The sequence below is a fragment of the Ranitomeya variabilis genome, chromosome 4, assembly GCF_051348905.1.
Source record: "Ranitomeya variabilis isolate aRanVar5 chromosome 4, aRanVar5.hap1, whole genome shotgun sequence".
Lineage (NCBI taxonomy): Eukaryota > Metazoa > Chordata > Amphibia > Anura > Dendrobatidae > Ranitomeya > Ranitomeya variabilis.
Genome location: NC_135235.1, coordinates 719,433,898 through 719,453,384, shown reverse-complemented (window position 1 = coordinate 719,453,384; position 19,487 = coordinate 719,433,898). Strand labels below are relative to the sequence as shown.

Genomic DNA, 19,487 nt, shown 5'->3' with positions numbered 1-19,487 from the left:
GCAATTTATACTGATGTTGTGGTGAAGATCTCGCCCTTTCACATTTACAACAACATGCTTCATTGTACCAACCTCATTCCTGAACTGAGCCCAAAGGGAAGGAAAAAGCTGTACAATTATGTCAATACCTCATCACCACCAGTTTCAGGCCACAAATTATCTGATGAAACAACATCATTTAAGCAAATACTTCCAACATGGCTATAATCATTAGGGTCAATGACTTCAGGTTTACAACCATTAGAATCTTTCCAGATCACTTGATTTCCTAGATCGACTACCCATCCGAATTTCTGCACAAAATCTGTGCCAAGTATATTTTCAGAATCACGACAATACCAAATGTCAATTTCTGTTTTGAAAGAACTAGGTATTTCCAACATCACATTGGTAACCAAGGTTGCTGTAGTTCCACCTTTCCACTAAAACCAACAATAGTACAAACTGGTGAATCTGGTTGTAGCTTCAAATCAAGATTTGTAACACTTAATTGAGCTCCTGTATCAATAAGAAATACAACATGGATGGGGTGTAGGAGTAGTCTGTGATTGTCAGAAGATGGAGGAGATGGGAGAAGACCAATGTCCTTTTTAAAAGCACTTGGAATTCTGTCCCTGGACTCAGTCTCCTTCACGGTCATCTCTCTGATCTGTCTGATTAATGGTGCATACGGTGACTGCGTTTGTCTGTTGTCAGTCTGAGTGAGTGCAGAAGAATGTAATGGAGGTGCAGAAGGTTTGGTGGATGATTTTGGCATGAGTCCATTTTCCCTTCCAAGCTTACCTGTTCCTTGTGTACCGGTCTCTGATTCTGCTCTCAAGAATTTTCTGCACTGCCATTTTAAGTGTCCAGGTATACCACAAAAATAACAATGGATATTGTTCCTTTGTGTAGTATTTTTACCTCTATGATCAATGTAATCTCTGTTCTTGGATGTTACTGTGGGTCTAGGTTTCAGCTGACTTCTTTCTCATGAACTACAGCTATTTTAGTCAAAAACTGTGGCTTCTTGCAATGATGGCTGAGCACTAGCCAATTGCTCTGAGGCAGGATCTAAATATTTCAAACTTTTTTTACAAAAAATCTGATCATGGATGTTGGCTCCGCATGAGGCCTAAGATCCATCACCATCCTAAAGGCCTGTTCAAATTTTTACCAAAAATGCAATTGGGTCATCATTAATATTAGTTCGTACATTTTCCAGAACATCAATTTTAAGAGTGGCTTTGCCGGTTGTAAACAGTATTAATTGTCTAAGTCTGTCTTGTGCTATGTGTCAATTCATTATCATTTAATCTGGGTGTGGTCTGTAACCTTTTTCCCATATGTAAGGGTAACCATACTTTGAATATCTTGTTTTTTTGTTCATCACTAAGACTGAATTTATCTGTTTGATTGAAAAATGTCCACATTATATAAGGCATCCATCTTGTCATTGAAGTTTGGAATGTCTTTTACAATTTTCATTAACTGATCGTGTATTTTCAGATTAATTTGTGCTGCTCTGTCATGGAATTTTTTCTGTTGTTGTTCACCTGCTTGTAAATCTTCTACTGAAACATCTGGATTTTGTGTGTCTGGTACAAATGATGCGGCGGCATTGTCTTCCTGTTTGTTTGATCGTTTAACAACAGAAGCCTTTTTTATATCTTGGTGCAATTTGGACAATAATTCTGCTCGAGTATCAATTTGATCTTCCAATTGTTCATTATGTTCTGACAATATCAAACAATTTGGACAATCGAAGTAATCCCCGTCAGACTCTTGTGTGTTACCTTGTGTGTCAGTATGACCAATGTCTTGTGTGATAGTACATGCTTTATGTATTTGTGTTTCAGTTTTCTCAAAGACTAAATTATTGGACACTCGGACCATGTGTGTGACATTTTGAAGCTTTCTCTGTAACTTGTTTTACTGAGAAAAACCTCTTATCAATTTTAAGATTCTCTGCTTCACATTGGCTATACAAACTAGACCATAATTGTGAATCTGTATGGCTATGAACAAACTTAAACTCTATATTACTTTTCTTAGAATAATCATGAATAAAATCCATTTTCTCACCTATGGAATGTCTTTTCCTCTAGTGGATTGATCCATCCGTCAATGGATGGTCCTCCGTACCTTTACTGACTCCTCAGACCTCCGCCTGGATGGGACACATGCAGCTCTTTATGGTTGGAGACACAAATCTTCACTCCTCTGTAGGCTCTGTCTGATCCTTGTGACGTGAAATAGTGGAATTCCTGCACCTTGAACAACAGGTGTTTAGCAGAGCTCTCCTCCCCCTGTGTGCAATCAAAAGGAATCCACCCAAAATAGCACATAAATCAGATTTGGCTGGGCTCCCCAAAATGTTAGAAAAAAATAACACTTTCTTACTTTTTTTTTTTTTTTTTTTTTTTTTTTTAAAGTAAGAGCACGGTGAGGACAGAAAGGAACGCAATATTGAATTATGTGGATAAAACAAATCTTGTTTAATGTTTATTCAAAAAGTGATTACAAAAATGAAGAAAAGTAAGTTCATAGCACCCAAAAATAAGTATTAGATTATAAGAGAAAACAAGCATTCAGTGGTTCTTACAAATGGTCTTGAAGTTGATGTGGTCCGGGTTGGAGATTCTTGAAGTATGAGAGATCTCCTAAACAGGAGTTAGGTCGGCTTATATACTATTTTGACCCATAGACTTACATTGGTTTCTATTTTTCCTGTCTCATAACAACATAAGATGATCTGACGCTATGTTCATAGCCTCTACCATATTAGAACACTAGTAACTTGCGGAATATGCATATTAGTTATTTGTACATTACCTCATTTTGAAATGCTTAAGCATATAGCCTGTGACCTTTAAGAACCATTAACTATCTCCAAATAGCCACATATTGACAGTTCTGACAAAAGCCCTATAGTTCTGACAGATAACAGATGTATCGGCCAAAATCCTCAGAATAACTCATTCTCTCAATATATAGAGTATCTATTTGCTAGTTAGAACCTGCATATGTTAAGTAATCTATACTTTTTTATTATTGAAATACTAATATTTTACAGTGGCTTACCCTCCTTCTGGAGTGTGTCAATGACTGCCTTCTAGACATCTGTCCAGTCAGCAGTCTTCCTCATGATTGTGGAGCCTACCGAAACAGACTAAGGGACCTTTTTTAAATGTTTAGGAAGCCACTGCAGGTGTTTTTATTCTAATTTACTGACATAATGACTTTTGGGTTTTCATTGGCTATAGGATATAGTCATCAACAGAAATAAACGCTTGAGATAGATCACTCTGTAATCAAATTACAGGCCTAAATTTCCCCATAAGAATAAATCTACTGTCTGTCCATCCTTCTCTATTATACCAGCTATTAAGATTTTCTTTGAGATGGTAAAACAGGATATTGAAGCATTACCCTCAAGTATGGGTTCTATGCCTAATTTAACAGTTCAGGAGCAACGGGCCCTTTCTGGTTTACGTTCCAACAATAAATTTGTAATTAAGGAGGCAGACAAAGGGGGTAATGTTGTCTTGTGGCCTCATGATTTGTACCTCGAAGAAGCCCTTAGACAACTTGACAACCAGCGTTTCTATCGGAGACTCCCTGCTAACCCCATGGGTGTTTTTTCCACTAAAATGAGAGCCCTCTTGGATAGGGCCTTTGAATTGGGAGTCATTAGTGTCAGTGAACGAGATTTCATTTGGGTAGAGGAACCAATTGTATCAACATTCTATATGCTACCCAAAGACTACAAGGACCTGAATAAACTTCCAGGTCGACCAATTGTGTCAAGTATCGGGAGTTTGTGCGAAAAGGCGTGTATATACATTGATTTTTTTCTACAGCCATTCGTTCTCAAACTGCCCTCTTATATCAGGGACTCTTCTCACTTTCTCAGCATATACAAAGGTATCGCCTTATCCCCAGGTGAACTAATGGTCACTTGTGATGTAGACACTCTTTATTCTAACATTAACCATGATGACGGTTTGCGGGCGGTCACATTCTTTCTTGACCAACAGTCAAATTCTGACAGAGTGCATGACTCTTTCATTATTGACTTACTTAATTTTGTTTTGAGACACAATTTCTTCTTATTTGATAGGTCCTTTTTTCTACAGACATCAGGCGAGGCCATAGGGGCACGCTGCGCCCAAGCTTTTGCGAATCCTTTTTTAGGGTGGTCCACGGTCGTCTATGTTTCCAGCCTGCTCACCAACAAGGTACGACATTGTTTGCGGTTCATAGACGATATTTTCTTTATTTGGTCAGGTTCCCCAGAGGAATGTCTGGAATTTCTGGACTTTCTCAACCAGAATCCTTTCAATATTTTTTTGACTCACCAATTTTCCTCTGTTGCAGTTTGTTTTCTAGATCTAGAGGTCAAATGTCAGGACGGCATACTGTCTGCTTCCCTTTATCGTAAATCCACAGCGGTGAATTGTTTGTTGGAATATCGCAGTTTTCACCCTAGACATGCAAAAGATGGAATTCCCAAGGGCCAATTCCTTCGGGTGAGACGGAACTGTACTAATGATGAAGACTTTCGGAGAGAAGCCCACGACCTCACAGAAAGACTCAGAAAGAGGAATTATCCCAAGAAATGCATTTCTCGGGCATACCAGGGAGCAAGGTCACAGTCACAAGATGGCTTATTGGTCTCCACACAGAAAAAAGCGGACAACTATGCGCGCTTTATTACAGGATATCATACTCAGTGGACTCAGGTAAGGAATATCATGAATAACCATTGGAGAATTTTGACTACGGACTTGCAAACAGCACAAGTAGTTAGCCCACGACCCTTGGTGACCGCCAGAAGGGCTCCCAACTTTAGGGACATAATTACGAGGAGCCACTACACCAGACCCATATGTAGACTCAATCGTGGAATTGTCCGCAGAGGTTCATTCCCATGTGGTAATTGACCTGTATGTCAATACATGCATCCCACTCGTGACTCCTTTATTAATCCTACTGATCAGGTGCCGCACAGATTAAAATCTTATATTAATTGCAAAACCTCTAATGTTATATACACCATCATCTGTCCTTGCCCCCGTATTTATGTAGGCCAGACCTCCCAAGAGCTACGCCGGAGGATCCAAAAGCATTTCTCCACGATCAATACTGCAGAAATTGACAGGCAGAAAGGTAAGACTCTCACCACGGTGGCATCCCATTATTTCACTCATCATTTTGGGAGCTACATTAATACAAGGGTGGTTGGATTGGAACATCTAAGGGCTTCTGGTAGGGGTGGATCATTGCAGAAGAAACTGTTACAGGTAGAATCCCACTGGATTTACCTGCTCCACTCTATGGCACCTCATGGAATTAACGAGGATCTCCTCTTTACAGGTTTCTTGGGATGACTTCCTTTTTGCAGACAGACAGCCGGACCTTGTCTAGTGATAATTGTGCACATACCTCGCTGGATTACAACGTGCAGGACCACATCCTTCTATGTCCATTTATATTGGCGTATGAAGATGTATCTTCCTATCTCCCTTTTGGCCTTCGTGATGATGAGCGCCCTGGATATGAACAGTGGAAGAAATATGATTATTTCTGTTTCACCTGGATGCGCATGACTCATCAACCTAACTTGGATAAGGACTACTGTTAATATTGGAGGACTTTATGTATGGGACTGGGTGCACATTGGGGTATGTGCAAAATCTTATGTCTATATGATGTGGGTTTCATATTGTATATTTACATTAATTATCAAGTTTCCTTTCAGATCCTAGACAGCCAGCCGACTGCTTTTTACACAATCTAGGCAGTTTTTTCTTAACAACCCGGTTTCAGCGCATGTTATTTCTCCTATGTCCTTCTCTGCTCCATCTAGATATAGGCCCTTTTATCCCAATAGGCTTTTTTCTCCTGGTGTTTTGACAGTTATGCATTTATGGCTGCCATATCACCTGCTCCCGGGAGCCGCGCATGCGCCCTAGCAGCCTTTCCTCTATTGGTCCTCGATCCTCGGTTCTTTCACAGTCCGCCGACCTTTTGACCGGCGCCTGCGCAGTTCATTACTACAGGCACGCCTCCTTGTCCTCTCTCATGTGTCACTCCCTGCGCTTCCACTCCCGAACTTGATCAGCCACACACTGGTTCAGATTGATTCTCGTCACACCAGGTATTTATAAGCTTTATTGGTCAGTCTATGGCCACTTCCCCTGACGAAGCTTGTGACGGGGTGTACAACAGGCCGAGGGATGATTCAACAGATTTATTATCAAGAACACTGGAACAACACATGCAGGTAGATCTACAGAGTCCACAATTAGTCCAACGGAACAGGTTCAGGGGCACCTCCCGACAATCCTTGTGCCAGCTAACAAAGCAATAGTCCACAATTAGTCCAATAGAACAGATTCGGGGGCACCTCCCGATAATCCATGTGCCAGCTAACAAAGCAATAGTCCACACGAGTCCTAGGGATCCCAAAAAACAATCTCACAAACGACGAGATATGTCCTCAGCTCAAGTCTTGCCCCGTTCGCTTCCACAGTCACAGATGGACATGGAGTCTTGCCTCAGCTAAAAATCCCCACTCCTTCTCCTTCAAGGGTCAACTCACATCTGATCTCAAAAATAAGAATGGATTGTCTGAGCTCCTGGGATCAGCCCATGAAAGGGGTAGGGGTCACACCTTCTATTCAATGGTTGGGTCCACCAGAAGATTTTAGACTGGTTGGCTCCGCTTAGTCTATCCAGTCTGTGCATTTGACTAGCCACCTGCTGTGAGGCAGAATGGCTATTCCTTCACTAGTGGTGTTGACAAAGCTTAATTACATTATAGCTCAGGGCTGCAAGTATTGGGGGAAGGAGACAGGTTAATTTACAGTAAATACAACCAAAGAGAAGTCGCACCACATCATGACATATTATACAAAATACAGGACAGAGAAAAAAAAGTACATGACAAAGCTGTCTTAGAAACAGCGACACGCGTTGGGCCCTCCCTCCGTTACAGCCTACTCCTTGGGCGCTCAGCTTTATTCCATCCTTCTGGATTATTTGAGTCACTTATGCCCTCAACATCATCTGGTTGTCTCAGCATGGTCCCTCATCACCACATTCCAGGTGATGTCCGTGTGTGATCTGGAGATTACATTTTCTTGTACTTTTCCTGGGGCAATTGTCTGACCCCACTTGTGGCACCTTCATACATTGTTTTTTGGGGGCCATAGGACATGTGAGGATCGCAGTATTGCTGAGCCCTTATTAGGTGGTTTATTGAGTGAGGCAGCTGATACAATGCAGTTATAGCCTTACTACTTGTGGGCACTTCTCTGAGCACCAGGTGGCTTATTTGCTTACAACTACCAATATTGTATACATATTATAATGCTATTTTGTCTTGCGTTTGATGTATGCTCCATCATTACATGATAAGTCTGCTGTTACATGTGGTAGTTTCAGGAGTATGGACAAGGAGGGAGTCATTTTTGTATGTTTTAAATTGTTTTTATTCATGTTACCAATAACACTTTATTGTTGGTGGTGTGCAAATGCTATAGTGGCTTCTTTCTTGCGTTTTTCATAGATCACTCTGTAATGACTAATATAAGAGTTTCATTTTTTGCATTGAAGAACTGAAATAAATTAACTTTTTGATAATATTCTAATTTAGTTAGAAGCACTTGTATGTGACTATGTAAAAACAATTAAGAACTTAAAAAAAACTTCTCCCCTGTGTGAATTCTTTGGTGGCTAGAAAGATGGTTTCTTCACAAAACATTTCCCACATTCTGAAAATGAAAAAGGCTTCTCCCCTGTGTGGGTTTTCTGGTGGCTAACAAGATTCGCTTTGTAGTTAAAACATTTCCCACATTCTGAACAGGAAAAAGGCTTCTCCCCTGTGTGAGATCTATGATGTATGACAAGAAATGATTTAGCTAGAAAACATTTCCCACATTCTGAACAGGAAAAAGGCTTCTCCCCTCTGTGGGTTTTCTGGTGGCTAACAAGATTCGATTTCTGGTTAAAACATTTCCCACATTCTGAACAGGAAAAAGGCTTCTCCCCTGTGTGGGTTTTCTGGTGGCTAACAAGATTCGATTTCTGGTTAAAACATTTCCCACATTCTGAACAGGAAAAAGGCTTCTCCCCTGTGTGGGTTTTCTGGTGGCTAACAAGATTCGATTTCTTATTAAAACATTTCCCACATTCTGAACAGGAAAAAGGCTTCTCCCCGGCGTGGGTTTTATGGTGGCTATCAAGAGTCGCTTTCCTGGTAAAACATTTCCCACATTCTGAACAGGAAAAAGGCTTCTCCCCTGTGTGGGTTTTCTGGTGGCTAACAAGATTCCTTTTCTGGTTAAAACATTTCCCACATTCTGAACAGGAAAAAGGCTTCTCCCCTGTGTGGGTTTTCTGGTGGCTAACAAGATTCGCTTTGTAGTTAAAACATTTCCCACATTCTGAACAGGAAAAAGGCTTCTCCCCTGTGTGAGATCTATGATGTATGACAAGAAATGATTTAGCTAGAAAACATTTCCCACATTCTGAACAGGAAAAAGGCTTCTCCCCTGTGTGGGTTTTATGGTGGCTATCAAGAGTCGCTTTCCTGGTAAAACATTTCCCACATTCTGAACAGGAAAAAGGCTTCTCCCCTCTGTGGGTTTTCTGGTGGCTAACAAGATTTGCTTTGTAGTTAAAACATTTCCCACATTCTGAACAGGAAAAAGGCTTCTCCCCTCTGTGGGTTTTCTGATGGCTAACAAGATTCGCTTTGTGGTTAAAACATTTCCCACATTCTGAACAGGAAAAAGGCTTCTCCCCTGTGTGAGATCTATGATGTATGACAAGAAATGATTTAGCTAGAAAACATTTCCCACATTCTGAACAGGAAAAAGGCTTCTCCCCTCTGTGGGTTTTCTGGTGGCTAACAAGATTCGCTTTGTGGTTAAAACATTTCCCACATTCTGAACAGGAAAAAAGCTTCTCCCCTCTGTGGGTTTTTTGGTGGCTAACAAGATTCGCTTTGTGGTTAAAACATTTCCCACATTCTGAACAGGAAAAAGGCGTCTCTCCTGTGTGAGTTCTTTGGTGGGTAACAAGCTGCGCTTTTCGAATAAAACATTTCCCACATTCTGAACAGGAAAAAGGCTTCTTCCCTGTGTGAATGCTCTGGTGACTGACAAAATCTGATTTCTGGTTAAAACATCTCCCACACTTGGAACAAGAAAATCTTTTGTCTGCTTTGTGAAGTTTTTGTTGTTTGAGAAATGACTTTTCTAGGGGAAAACTATTTCCATATTCTGAAAATGAAAATGTCTTCATTGCTTTAGGAGCAGTTCGATTTTTAATGCTTATTTTGTGACTTTGATTTTCATTGGTACTAGGCAATGAATCAGAAGACAGGACCTGTTCCAAATGATCAGATGACAGATCTTTGCTGTGAAGGGATGATGGTATACTTGGAGTAATGGCATTCACTTCAATTGTAACCTGTGGGATCTCAAGATTATCTGATTTAAACATTGATGATGTCAGCTGTCCTGCTGATCTCCTGGTACGGTCATCTGCCAAGAATAAAACCAATTATTATTTTAGAATAAAATAGCCTTGAATTCTATATTTTTGAACATTTCTACTTAAACGGTCTGCAAAAATGGCAAGTTATGCAAAATTATTATATTACTAGATGGTGGCCCGATTCTAACGCATCGGGTATTCTAGAATATGCATGTCCACGTAGTATATTGCCCATTTACGTAGTATATTGCCCAGTCACGTAGCATATTGCCCAGCGACGTAGCATATTGCCCAGCCACGTAGTGTATTGCCCAGCCACGTAGTATATTGCCCATTTACGTAGTATATTGCCCAGTCACGTAGCATATTGCCCAGCGACGTAGTATATTGCCCAGCCACGTAGTGTATTGCCCAGCCACGTAGTATATTGCCCAGACACGTAGTATATTGCCCAGCCATGTAGTATATTGCCCATTTACGTAGTATATTGCCCAGCCACGTAGTATATTGCCCAGCCACGTAGTATATTGCCCAGCCACGTAGTATATTGCCCATTTACGTAGTATATTGCCCAGCCACGTAGTATATTGCCCAGCCACGTAGTATATTGCCCAGCCACGTAGTATATTGCCCATTTACGTAGTATATTGCCCAGCCACGTAGTATATTGCCCAGCCACGTAGTATATTGCCCAGCCACGTAGTATATTGCCCATTTACGTAGTATATTGCCCAGCCACGTAGTATATTGCCCAGCCACATAGTATACAGCACAGCGACGTAGGATATTGTGCAGCTACGTAGTATATTGCACAGAGCCACATAGTATATTGCACAGCTTTGTAGTATATTGCCCAGCCTTGTAGTATATTGTCCAGCCACGTAGTATATTGCCCAGCCTTGTAGTATACAGCAGAGCCACGTAGTATATTGCCCAGTCACGTAGTATATTGCCCAGCGACGTAGTATATTGCCCTGCCACGTAGTGTATTGCCCAGCTACATAGTACACAGCACAGCGACGTAGTATTTTGCACAGAGCCACATAGTATATTGCCCAGCCTTGTAGTATATTGTCCAGCCACGTAGTCTTGTAGTATACAGCAGAGGCACGTAGTATATTGCCCAGCCTTGTAGTACATTGCCCTGCCACGTAGTGTATTGCCCGGCTACATAGTATACAGCACAGCGACGTAGGATATTGCGCAGCTACGTTGTATATTGCACAGAGCCACATAGTATATTGCACAGCTTTGTAGTATATTGCCCAGCCTTGTAGTATATTGTCCAGCCACGTAGTATATTGCCCAGCCTTGTAGTATACAGCAGAGCCACGTAGGATATTGCCCAGTGACGTAGTATATTACCGAGGCACGTATGTCACAGGGCCAAAAAATAAAAAATAAACATACTCACCTAACGATCCGAGGGCCCCTTGTAGTGTATCATACTCACCATTCTTGTCGCTGCTCCTCTGCGTCCTGCCTCTCCTCTTCCTGGGATCCTGTGCAGATGGTAGTGCTCGGCTTCAGGAAAATGGCCGCGGGATGCCGCGCGTGCGCAGATCGAGATCGCGGCGGCCATTTTCCTGAAGCCGAGTTCCATTGCAAGTGCCAGGGCTGGTGGGAGCAGGACCTATGAAGATGTCGCGGTCACATGACCGTGACGTCACGGAAGGTCCTTGCCGCACACCAGCCCTGGGACGGGACCTCACCGCAAGCTGACGCTTGTCATGGAGCGGTCCGGGGAGCGTGGCGAGGAGCGAGAAAGGCGGCAGAGGGTGAGTATAGCAGGTTTTTTTTTTTTATTTATTATTTTTAACATTACATTTTGTACTATTGATGCCGCATAGGTAGCGTCAATAGTACAAAGTTGGGGACACACAGGGTTAATAGCAGCGGTAACGGAGTGCGTTACCCGCGGCATAACGCGGTCCGTTACCGCCGGCATTAACCCTGTGTGAGTGGTGTATGCGGGCGCCGGCGCCCGGCAGTGAGTGCGGGGAGTAAGCGGCCATTTTTTTCTGGACTGTGCGCGTCGCTGATTGGTCGCGGCAGCCATGACAGGCAGCTGCCGAGACCAATCAGCGAGCGAATAACCGTTACAGAAGGACAGACGGAAGTGACCCTTAGGCAATTATATAGTAGATTCACCAAGACAATAACAGTTTACAGTTTACTAGACTGTGCTCAAACCACATTAAGCATCCATGCTTTTGGCATTACTATAGTGAGAAGAAACCACTTATTTTACGGCATGTGTATCTCCTGGAGCACAATCTGGGCACTATGTGTTGGGTAATAACTTGGGATATTTGCAATTTTCACTTTCCAACATCCACTGCGCATGCTAATATCTGGAAACTGCAGTGCAGTCAAAATAGTCACTATTTCTATAGATTAATTTATTGAGGGTTATAATTTACAAAATGGAGTCACTTTATAGGGATTTCATCAGATCTGGTTTTCTGCAATTTTGTCATATTAGAGATTCTGCAAATGGTGCGTCCCATCTCCTCTGGGATCTGCTCCTGCAATGTCGGCTTCGGACACCAGACGCGGCTTACTAATTCTGCAGGCGATGCTAGTAACAGAGGTGGGGTTGGAACCAGAAGCTCTTGGCGGTGCAGGCTCTTCCCAGCCACTAAGATTAGGGTGCCTGGTATCTGTAGTACCATCCAGTCTGGCAGTATGGGTATGTGTGCTGTCAGCTGCAGTAATCTGCTCCCTGTTTTAGCCAATTGGAAAGCACCACACCTTTTTAATCAGATAAATTTGTATTAACCATAACAAGATTTACAACAGATCACATGCTCATACTCATTTTATGTTTTACAGTAAATTAACCCCCCCATGGAGGCCATATCAGGAGCAAACAATAATTCATCCATAGTTGACAATATCAAACAGAGTTCCAGTTTACCATAAGTTGTACTCTATAATACTATATACTGGTATAACATTAATCCTATCCAACCACGGCTGCCATAATTTATGGAAGAAATCCAGCTCGTCTCTCCTGGTGTAAATACTTTTCTCAAGTTCAATTATGTGGTTAGTTTGAGCAATGAATTCGTCGGCTCCTCTCTAACCCATATTTTGCAATCCGTTTCCTTGCAGCAAACAATAATCTTGCAATTACAATTTTAGTCGTATTGTCAGTTAATATTTCCTCCACATACCCTAATATACATATCAATGGATCCCTAGGGATAACGTACCCATACACCACTACAATACAGTTCAACACTACAATCCAATAGGAGGACAATCTGGGACAATCCCAAAGCACATGCAATATGTCCGCCTGAGATTGCGAACACCTTGGAAAATCAGAGTTGGACTTCAAAAGCCCCACACCTTACTACAGCTTGAAGCATATTGCCGGAATCTGCCAGATACAGCCTTGATCTCCTCTAGTTCAGTCCTCTGTGCTCAGCTCCCGGCTTGTGTATTTGTTTCCTGTTGTGACCCCGGCCTGTTTACTGACTACTCTTATGTCTCCTGAGTTAGTATTTTCTCTGGCCTCTTGGTTCTGACACGGTTATCTGTCTATTCTTCTTCCCATCTTACTCCACAGAACAGTAGGTAACACTGTGCCCCAAGCCTAGCGGTCTCTGTGTAAGCCCAAATCCATGTAGAGGTGTTAAAGAAGTTAAAGGGTAATGGGCAAAACTGTGACTATAGACAATTACACATCTACTGAAATGATCAAGCTGAACAATCATCCTCAGGAAAAAAAAAAAGAGTAGTGGTGAAACTTCTCTGGAGTAATTGGAGTATGGGACTTGGTGGCTCTAAGCAATATAAACTATCGTAAGGACCAATATTTTCTGACAGATAAACGTCAAGAAGAAATATTAGACATTTAAATAGAAATTTTTTATAATAGTGCAGAGCTGAGGGATCTTAAATTTAGATCTCAGGCATTTGGTAATTGAAACCTTTTTCTAAACACTACCAGGGAGTTACAGACTCAGATAAGTGAGGCAGGCAAATCCCACCACAATCAAACTATCATGCAGAATGAACATGTATCAAAAAAAAAAAAAGTTACATCCTCAACAACAACATATGTATGAGGGGAGAACTCCAACACTATACCGGAGTTGTTCTCATTTATGGTGGACTACTGGAGCTACTATGAGTCCTGACCAGAAGAGTAGAGAAAGTATTAGCACCCCCATTTCAGGAGAGATTACTGCACAATCCGAATTAACGTATATACTCGAGTATAACCGACCCGAGTATAAGCCGAGACCCCTAATTTTGCCACAAAAATTGGGAAAACTTAATGACTCGCATATAAGCCTAGGGTGGAAAATGCAGCAGCTACCGGTAAATGTCAAAAATAAAAATAGATACCAATAAAAGTAAAATTAATTGAGACATCAGTAGGTTAAGTGTTTTTGAATATCCATATTGAATCAGGAGCCCCATATAATGCTCCATGCAGTTCATGATGGTCCCCATAAGATGCTCCATACAAAATATGCCACATATAATGCTGCACAAATGCTGATTATGGCCCCATAAGATGCTCCATACAGACATTTGCCCCATATAATGCTCCACAAATGCTGATTATGGCCCCATAATATGCTCCATACAGTCATTTGCCCCATATAATGCTCCATAAATGCTGATTATGGCCCCATAAGATGCCCCATACAGTCATTTGCCCCATGTACCGCTCCATAAATGCTGATTATGGCCCCATAAGATGCCCCATACAGTCATTTGCCCCATGTAATGCTCCATAAATGCTGATTATGGCCCCATAAGATGCTCCATACAATCATTTGCCCCATGTAATGCTCCATAAATGCTGATTATGGCCCCATAAGATGCTCCATACAATCATTTGCCCCATATGCTGTTGCTGCAATAAAAAAAAATTACATACTCACCTCTCGTCGCTCAGGCCCCTGGCACTTTCTATATTCACTTGCTCCGCGTTCCACCACCGCCAGCCGCCGCTACGTTCCCCGTCAACTGCACTGACTGCTCAGGCAGAGGGCGACGCGCACTAATCGCGTCACCGCGCCCTCTGACCTGAGCATCAGTGCAGTGGAAGGGGAACGTAGCGGCGGCTGGCGACGGTGGAACGGGGAGCAGGTGAATATCGCGCACTGCTTATACTCATCTGCTTCTGGCGCAGTCCCTGCTTCCCTGACACCGGCAGCTTCTTCCTGTAGTGAGCGGTCACATGGTACCGCTCATTACAGTAATGAATATGCTGCTCCACCCCTATGGGAGTGGAGTCGGGTCCATATTCATTACTGTAATGAGCAGTACCATGTAACCGCTCACTACAGGAAGAAGCTGCCGGCGCCGGGGAACCAGGGACACCGCGCCAGCAGCAGGTGAGTATGCTTAGACAGCTGCCACTCCACCTCCCCTGCCGACCCCTGGGTATGACTCGAGTATAAGCCGAGAGGGGAAATTTCAGCCTAAAAAAATGGGCTGAAATTCTCGGCTTATACTCGAGTATATACGTTATTTAGGATTGAAAACAATGTAATTTATGACGTGGAGTGAATCCATGAAACCAGGGCTAGAGCCATGCCAACACATCTCCTGCAGGCGTGAATAAATGTACAGTGGGTACAGAAAGTATTCAGACCCCTTTACATTTTTCACTCTTTATTTCATTGTAGCTATTTGTTAAATTCAAAAAAGTTCATTTTTCTCATTAATGTACACTCTGCACCCTATCTTGACTGAAAACAAAACAGAAATATAGAAATTTTTGCAAATTTAATATAAAAGAAAAACTGAAATATCACATGGTCATAAGTATGCAGAGCCTTTGCTCAGACACTCATATACAAGTCACATGCTGTCCATTTCCTTGTGATCCTCCTTGAGATGGTTCTACTCCTTCATTGGAGTCCAGCTGTGTTTAATTAACCCCCGGAGCCTTTTTTAGTTTTGCTTTTTCGTTGTTCACTCCCCTTCTTCTCAGAGACATAACTTTTTTATTTTTCCATCAATATGGCCATGTGAGGACTTGTTTTTGCGGGACGAGTTGTACTTTTGAATGACACCATTGATTTTACCATGTTGGGTACTAGAAAACGAGCAAAAATTCCAAGTGCGGTGAAATTTAAAAAATAAAAGTGCAATCTCACACTTGTTTTTGTTTGGCTTTTTTGCTAAATGAATGAATGAAACTGACCTGCCATTGTGATTCGCCAGGTCATTACGAGTTCATAGACACCAAACATGTCTAGGTTATTTTTTATCTATGTGGTGAAAAAAAAACAAAAAACTGTTAAAAAATAAAATTTGCGCCATTTTCCAATACCCTTAGCATCTCATTTTTCGTGATCTAGGGTTGGGTGAGGGCTTACTTTTTGCGCGCCGAGCTGACGTTTTTATTGATACCATGTTGGTGCAGATACGTTCTTTTGATCACACGTTATTGCATTTTAATGCAATGTCGCGGCGACCAAAAAAAGCATAATTCTGTTGTTTTTGACTTTTTTCTCGCTATGTCGTTTAGCAATCAGATTAATCCTTTTTTTTATTGACAGATCAGGCGATTCTGAATGCAGCGGTGCCAAATATGTGTATGTTTGATTTTATTTTTATTTTATTTTGAATGGGCGAAAGGGGGTGATTTTAATTTTTAAAAACTTTGTTTTACTTTTGGCATGCTTCAATAGTCTCCATAGGAGACTAGAAGCTGCCACAACCCGATCGGCTCTGCTACATAGAGGCGATGTTCAGATCATCTTTATGTAGCTGATTTACTCACTTGCTATGAGCGCTGACCTCTGGGTGGCGCTCACAGGAAGCCGGAACTGATAACCATAGGGGTTTCCAGGAGACCTCAGATTGTCATGCCAACACACCGGTGACCCGCGATCACCTGACGAGTTGTCACCAGTGTGAGTATTTCCTTCGCGATTGCCAGAAGCAAAATTTAAATGCCACTTCACAGTTTGGCAGCAGCATTTAACCGCACAACACCTATAATATACCCTACGGTGGTTAGCCGCACATCAAATATCCACCTATAGAAAAGGCACCACACATCAATAATGTAAAAAAACACTTTATTAGTATCAATCAAGACCACAAATGGTCATAAAAAGCCTAATTAGGCAACAGGTGAGAGATAACAGAAAAAAGGGGTAGACAATTGGCAATAATTACAAACATATGTATATAAATTATCACTCTAATATCCAGATAACTCTCATTACAAAACAGAGGGGGGAACATGATGAATTTTATAGTTAAATACAGCAGGGTAGTTTAATAGATAACAAGTACAACATATCATAAATAGGAATGAGCATGTAATCTAAGTATAAAAGGCTAAAGTGCCATATGTTATTGCATGCACGGTATCCAAGGAGCACCACTTAGTGTAAGAACGCTATTTTACATAGTTACATAGTTATTAAGGTTGAAGGAAGACTTTAAGTCCATCTAGTTCAACCCATAGCCTAACCTAACATGCCCTAACATGTTGATCCAGAGGAAGGCAAAAAAACCCATGTGGCAAAGAGTAAGCTCCACCTTGGGGAAAAAAATTCCTTCCCGACTCCACATGCGGCAGTCAGACTAGTTCCCTGGATCAACGCCCGATCAAAGAATCTTGTGTATATACCCTGTAACATTATACTTTTCCAGAAAGGCATCCAGTCCCCTCTTAAATTTAATGAATGAATCACTCATTACAACATCATACGGCAGAGAGTTCCATAGTCTCACTGCTCTTACAGTAAAGAACCCGCGTCTGTTATTATGCTTAAACCTTCTTTCCTCCAGACGTAGAGGATGCCCCCTTGTCCCTGTCTCAGGTCTATGATTGAAAAGATCATCAGAAAGGTCTTTGTACTGTCCCCTCATATATTTATACATTAAAATAAGATCACCCCTTAGCCTTCGTTTTTCCAAACTAAATAGCCCCAAGTGTAATAACCTATCTTGGTATTGCAGACCCCCCAGTCCTCTAATAACCTTGGTCGCTCTTCTCTGCACCCGCTCCAGTTCAGCTATGTCTTTATTATACACCGGAGACCAGAACTGTGCACAGTATTCTAAGTGTGGTCGAACTAGTGACTTGTATAGAGGTGAAATTATGTTCTCCTCATGAGCATCTATGCCTCTTTTAATGCATCCCATTATTTTATTTGCCTTTGTAGCAGCTGCCTGACACTGGCCACTGAATATGAGTTTGTCATCCACCCATACACCCAGGTCTTTTTCATTGACGGTTTTGCCCAGAGTTTTAGAATTAAGCACATAGTTATACATCTTATTACTTCTACCCAAGTGCATGACCTTACATTTATCCCCATTAAAGCTCATTTGCCATTTATCAGCCCAAGCTTCTAGTTTACATAAATCATCCGGTAATATAAAATTGTCCTCCCCTGTATTGATTACCCTGCAGAGTTTAGTGTCAGCTGCAAATATTGAAATTGTACTCTGAATGTCCCCTACAAGGTCATTAATAAATATGTTAAAAAGAAGAGGGCCCAATACTGACCCCTGTGGTAGCCCACTGCTAACCGCGACCCAGTCTGAGTGTGCTCCATTAATAACCACCCTTTGCTTCCTATCCCTGAGCCAGCTCTCAACCCACTTACACATATTTTCCCCTATCCCCATTATTCTCATTTATGTATCAACCTTTTGTGTGGCACCGTATCAAAAGCTTTGGAAAAGTCCATATACACTACGTCTACTGGGTTCCCTTGGTCCAGTCCGGAACTTACCTCTTCATAGAAACTGATCAAATTAGTCTGACATGAACAGTCCCTAGTAAAGCCGTGCTGATACTGGGTCATGAGGTTATTCCTCTTCAGATACTCCAGTATAGCATCCCTTAGAATGCCCTCCAGGATTTTACCCACAGTAGAGGTTAAACTTACTGGCCTATAATTTCCGAGTTCAGTTTTTGCCCCTTTTTTGAATATTGGCACCACATTTGCTACACGCCAGTCCTGTGGTACAGACCCTGTTATTATGGACTCTTTAAAGTTTAAAAATAATGGTCTATCAATGACTGTACTTAATTCCTGCAGTACTCGGGGGTGTATCCCATTCAGGCCTGGAGATTTGTCAATTTTAGTGATTTTTAGACGCCGCCGTACTTCCTGCTGGGTTAAGCCGGTGACATTTAATGGGGAATTTTTATCACTAGCCATTTTGTCTGCCATGGGATTTTCTTTTGTAAATACTGATGAAAAAAAGTCATTTAGCATATTGGCTTTTTCCTCATCCTCATCCACCATTTCACCCAGACTATTTTTAAGGGGGCCAACACTGTCATTTTTTAGTTTCTTACTATTTATGTAGTTAAAGAATATTTTGGGGTTATTTTTGCTCTCTCTAGCAATGAGTCTCTCTGTCTCAATCTTTGCTGCCTTGATTTGCTTTTTACAGAATGTATTTAATTTTCTGTATTTATTTAATGCCTCATCACTACCTACTTCCTTTAATTCTCTAAATGCTTTCTTTTTGTCCCTTATTGCGCCCCTTACAGCTCTATTTAGCCATATTGGTTTCCTCCTATTTCTAGTATGTTTATTCCCATACGGTATATACTGCGTACAGGTCCTATCCAGGATGCTAATAAACGTCTCCCATTTTCTTTGTGTATTTTTATGTCTCAGGACATCGTCCCAGTTAATTGCACCAAGATCCTCTCTCATCCGTTGGAAATTTGCCCTCCTGAAGTTTAGTGTCCTTGTCACCCCCCTACTACCCATCTTATTAAAGGTTACATGAAAACTTATTATTTTGTGATCACTATTCCCCAAGTGACCCCCAACCCTTATATTTGATATGCGGTCTGGCCTGTTGGTTAATATTAGGTCTAGCAGTGCCCCCCTCCTTGTTGGGTCCTGAACCAGTTGTGAAAGGTAATTGTCTCTCATAGTTGTCAAAAACCGATTACCTTTGCTGGAACTGCAGGTTTCTGTTCCCCAATCTATTTCAGGGTAGTTGAAGTCCCCCATAATAATGACTTCTCCTTG

At 41.7% G+C, this 19,487-nt stretch overlaps 1 protein-coding gene across 1 annotated transcript in view; it reads right to left on the bottom strand.

Annotated features, from left to right (window-relative positions):
- Positions 1-6,220: 6,220 nt before the first annotated feature.
- LOC143766628 (uncharacterized) overlaps positions 6,221-19,487 on the bottom strand; it is a 32,598-nt gene continuing 19,331 nt past the window's right edge. The window contains exon 7 of the mRNA XM_077254433.1: positions 6,221-9,536. Coding sequence (XP_077110548.1) covers positions 7,723-9,536 — 1,814 coding nt within the window. The 3' untranslated portion in view covers positions 6,221-7,722. The remainder of the gene's footprint in view (positions 9,537-19,487) is intronic.